Source organism: Hipposideros armiger, unplaced genomic scaffold (assembly GCF_001890085.2).
Source record: "Hipposideros armiger isolate ML-2016 unplaced genomic scaffold, ASM189008v1 scaffold_609, whole genome shotgun sequence".
Lineage (NCBI taxonomy): Eukaryota > Metazoa > Chordata > Mammalia > Chiroptera > Hipposideridae > Hipposideros > Hipposideros armiger.
The window spans coordinates 588,677-592,862 of record NW_017731959.1 but is presented as its reverse complement, the minus strand read 5'-3'; the positions used below and the strand labels follow the sequence as shown (position 1 = coordinate 592,862).

General features: G+C 51.2%; 1 protein-coding gene across 2 annotated transcripts in view; it reads left to right on the top strand.

The window, feature by feature from the left end:
- Positions 1-3,738: 3,738 nt before the first annotated feature.
- Positions 3,739-4,186, top strand: part of SBSN (suprabasin) — a 4,618-nt gene continuing 4,170 nt past the window's right edge. The window contains exon 1 of one of the 2 annotated variants that reach the window (XM_019624906.1): positions 3,739-4,125. In XM_019624906.1, the coding sequence (XP_019480451.1) occupies positions 3,751-4,125 (375 nt within the window). In that variant the 5' untranslated portion in view covers positions 3,739-3,750. Of the gene's footprint in view, positions 4,180-4,186 lie in introns of both variants that reach the window. The other variant, XM_019624905.1, reaches the window with a different exon arrangement.

The window sequence follows — 4,186 nt, the reverse complement described above, 5'->3', positions numbered from 1 at the left end:
CCCGCGCGTAGTTCCCCCACTCTCCTCTGCCTGGAAGCCCTAATGAGGACTTCCCTCAGCTGGCTGCATCTTGGTTTCTCTCAGATGCCACCCTTTAAGAGGCCCTCCTGACTCCCCATCTGAAGTTCTTCCCTTTTTCTGTCACTATCTGCCATCACCTCCACCTCCTCAATGTACCCCCTTCCAGGAAGACTTGTCTGACTTCCCATCCTGGGTTAGATATTACACTGTGCAAAACTACTCCAGGGTCATACTATTATTTTTATTTTCCTCACAGCATATGTCTCTCTCTAACAAATCATCTTGTTTATTCATTTGTTTTATTACCAATTGCCTCTGCCCACTAGACCAAACTCTGGGAGGGCAGAGGGCTTGTCTACCTCATCAGTTTTATATCCCATTGACTAGCAGAATGTTTGGCACTTAAAAGGTGACAACTCAATAAATAATACCAAAATGAATAAATAAATGTCTCCTCCTCAGATTTCTTCTGCTCTCCAATTTAAGGCAACCTCCATGTCATATTCTTACAACACCCCATTCTTTTCCTTGTGGCTTTTCATGTAGTTTGTCATCTTGATTTACTTGTTCACTGTCTCCCCTATAGGGCATGCCTGTTGCCTGTTGCTTGTCTGTTTTGTTCACCGCTGGGCCTCCAGCACCTAGAACTGTGCCTGGCACTAAGCAGGATTCCATAAACGTTTGGAGAAGAACAAATGGACAGATGGCTCCCTTCGCCTGAAGCACTGGGGAGGGGGCTTGCTTGCACATCTGTGACTCACAGGCGGGTATCTTCACCTGCAGGGCCAGTTGACACACAGATTTAGGGGTGTGAAGGTTTGGGCTAGGAAGGAAGCACTATCTCAGCGAGGTGTGGAAGCAAGAAGGGGCAGAATGACATCACCTCTTTCTTCCCCAAACCTCCATGGGAACTCAGTTTGCTAAGCACCTGCTGTGGGACAGGGTGAGGGTGAGGCCTTCCTGCTTGGATGGCCCGGGAGAAGTGGAACTGAAAATAAATTGGGTGTAGAGATGGGCAGATTTCAGGAACCAAGACCAAAAAAAAAAAAGTAAACAACGAGGGACAAACTTAACATGTATGATCAAGGGGGGACAAAAGTCCACATGAAACCAGGACTTGGAAAGGGGCCGATTTTGTACAACTTTATAATAATAGACATGAAAATCTCGGTGTATTTAAAATATTCCTTAGAAAATATAAAGGATCAAAACTGGTACAAAAAGAAATGACAAATCTGAGTAGGCTAGTAACAAGAGAAGAGACAAAGAGTTAAGATCTATCCTCCAAAGGATGATTCAGCTCCTGATGACTTTATGGCAAGCTCTGCCAGAAAGCATCAGAAACAAATATTTGCCAGTCTATAGGAAGTGTTGTAGATCCTAACCAGAGGCTCCGGGCAGGCCCCATGGGTTGGCAAGCACACTGTGTGTACTTTGATTGCAAACTTCTTGGGAGTGCTTTGTGGGAGCTGTGACTGCACAGTGATGGAAGCCTTCTCCACTCGCTCTAGGAAAGCAGCACAGCCAAGTTACTAAGACCAGCAGAGGGTGGCAAAGAAGGGACAACTCAAGGCCAATCTCACAGAGACGGATGCCAAAGTCTTGAATCAAATAGTGGCCAATGGGAATGGAGCACTGAGGAGAGGGCCTGGGGCTGACAGAAGATGGGAGGACGGGGCAGAGAGAAGGGAGGAAAGAAATGGAGAAACCCCACCTGTCAACTTTGGCGCAGGTTAGGATTGTGGAGCACCCCACCCAGCAATCTCCTGGCACAGGAAACTCCCTCATTTAGGCACTGGACAGGGCAGAAAAGCCACACCTGAGGTTGCCCAGGGACTTAGCTTTGGCCCTGGAGCATGAAACTGGGAACCAGATTTGATGAGCTCAATCCTGGAGAGGTGGCACAATTAGTCACCTTCTATAGGCAAAACCCAGAGAAGGCAGAAGCTCCTGGGCCTCTGGGTCTGGGATGCCTGGTTCTGGGTGGAGCCAAGGGTCCAGGATCTGGGGTGGAACCCTGGGTTCTCTAAGGGGAGTGGGCCTTGTTGCTCTTGTTTGAGCAAAACCTGAAAACACGTGCAGATTCTCGCCACACCTGGGCACCCACACACATAACTCTACCACCCCCACTTGCTCACACCCTGCACATTCCTTCTTGCCTGGCCATCCCACTAACAATCCCACCTCCACCCCTTCTCTCAGTCTCTCCCCTTGGCACCAAAACCCAAATATCTTTCACTCCTGCACCCAGCCGTACCCACCCATGGGCTCTCATCTTTCTGGTCTCCACCTCCCTCTAAACTAGCTCCAGGTAGATATTCTGCCACAGATCTACCAGCCACCACCTGCCCTTCTGCTATCCCTCTTCACACCTAGGCCAAACTCTCAGCTGTGTCCCCGTCCAACCCTGGGCCACCATGTCAACACCTGGGGCTTCAGGCAGTGACTTAAGCATCTCGAGGGGGAGGAGGGCAGGAAGAATGGCTCCTGGCCCCCAGCCCAGGTTCTGGCTGACAGTCCCGCTGCGCCGGGTCTTCAGCCCCTCCCCATGGCTGCCTCAACCGGCTTTTCAGGAGACACGGCAGCCTGTCCCAGCCCATGGCAGTCAGCCCCCTGCCCTTGCCCAAGGGCTGGGAGGCAGGAGGCCAGGGTTCTGTGGTGAGAATGTGATCCTGGCTCCAAACTACAAACCTCCCCAAGGGACCCTAGGCTGCTCTGGGGACCCAGGAACCTTTCCCCCCAGCACCTTGAGACTCTGAGACTCAGACTCAGGCCTAGCCTGTCTTCCCTTGGCTTCTTCTAATCCATCCATTTGTTCAATCGATAAATATTTACTGAATCCCTGGCAATGTTCTATGAGTTGGGCATATAGAAGTAACCAACACAGACATAGGCTCTGTCCTCTGGAAGGTTATAATCTGATAGGTGAGACAGACAATTAAAAAGGTAATTTTGGATTGTGGCAAGTGCTATAAAAACCAAAGGATAATATTACAGAGTATGACTGGGGGATGGCCAAGGAAGGATTTTTGAGAAGGTGACATTTGAGCCAAAAACAGAATGAGGAGGAACGTGCCATGTGAAGATCTGAGTTCTGCATTCCGACAGCACAGCAAGTGCAAAGGCCAGGCGGCAGGAATGAGCTTAGTGTGTTTGAGGACCAAGGAGGAGTCCCGTGTGGCTGGAGGACAGTAAGTTTCGGGGGAAGGTCAATAAGCACAGTAAGAACAAGGGCTAATTACTGCCTCATCTTCCTGAGAGTGCTCCCCTCCTGCTGATTGCATCTCCCATCATTCTAGAATTTCAGTGCTGGGGAAACTGGATCCTTAGATCCCCTGAGAGGAGTGAAGATGCTAAGGAACCAGGATGGGGGGTGGGGAGGGTGATTGAAGGTGGGGTTGGGAGAGAGGAGACCTGGCTAGTGGGTGAGGAATGAAAAGAGGAGGTGGGTGGGAGGGCAGACATCTGGGCTCGGGTGGAGGGCCCGAGCTGGGCAAGGAGCAAAGATGCCATGCGAGTGTTCTCCATTCATGACTCACCCTCTCTTCCTCCTCCTCTTCATTGCTCAACCCCAAATCTCCTTGGGAAATACCTCCCTGACTGGGGACCGAGTCAGTGGCTCACTGGGGTAATTGAGTCATGAGGGGTGGAGCATAGGGAGGGGAGAGAGGATAAATAGAAGCTTTGCTTCGCTGGCTCCTCTCTGCACGCTCCCCACCTCCCAACACTATGCATCTTGCCAGTTTGGTCAGCTGCTGCTCCCTCCTACTGCTGTTGGGGGCCCTGCCTGGATGGGCGGCCAATGATGACCCCCTTGAGAAGGTCATTGAAGGAATCAACCGAGGGCTGAGCAATGCAGAGAGAGAGGTGGGCAAGGCCCTGGATGGCATCAATCATGGAATCACTCAAGCTGGAAGGGAAGTGGAGAAAGTTTTCAATGGACTTAGCAACTTGGGGAGCCATGCCGGCAAGGAGCTGGACAAGGGCATCCAGGGGCTCAACCACGGCATGGACAAAGTAGCCCATGGAATCAACAGTGGCGGCGGACAAGCAGGAAAGGAAGCAGAGAAGTTTGTCCATGGGGTCAACAACGCTGCTGGACAGGTTGGGAAGGAGGCAGACAAAGTGATTCAGGGGGTCCATCACGGGGCCAACCAGGTGGGAA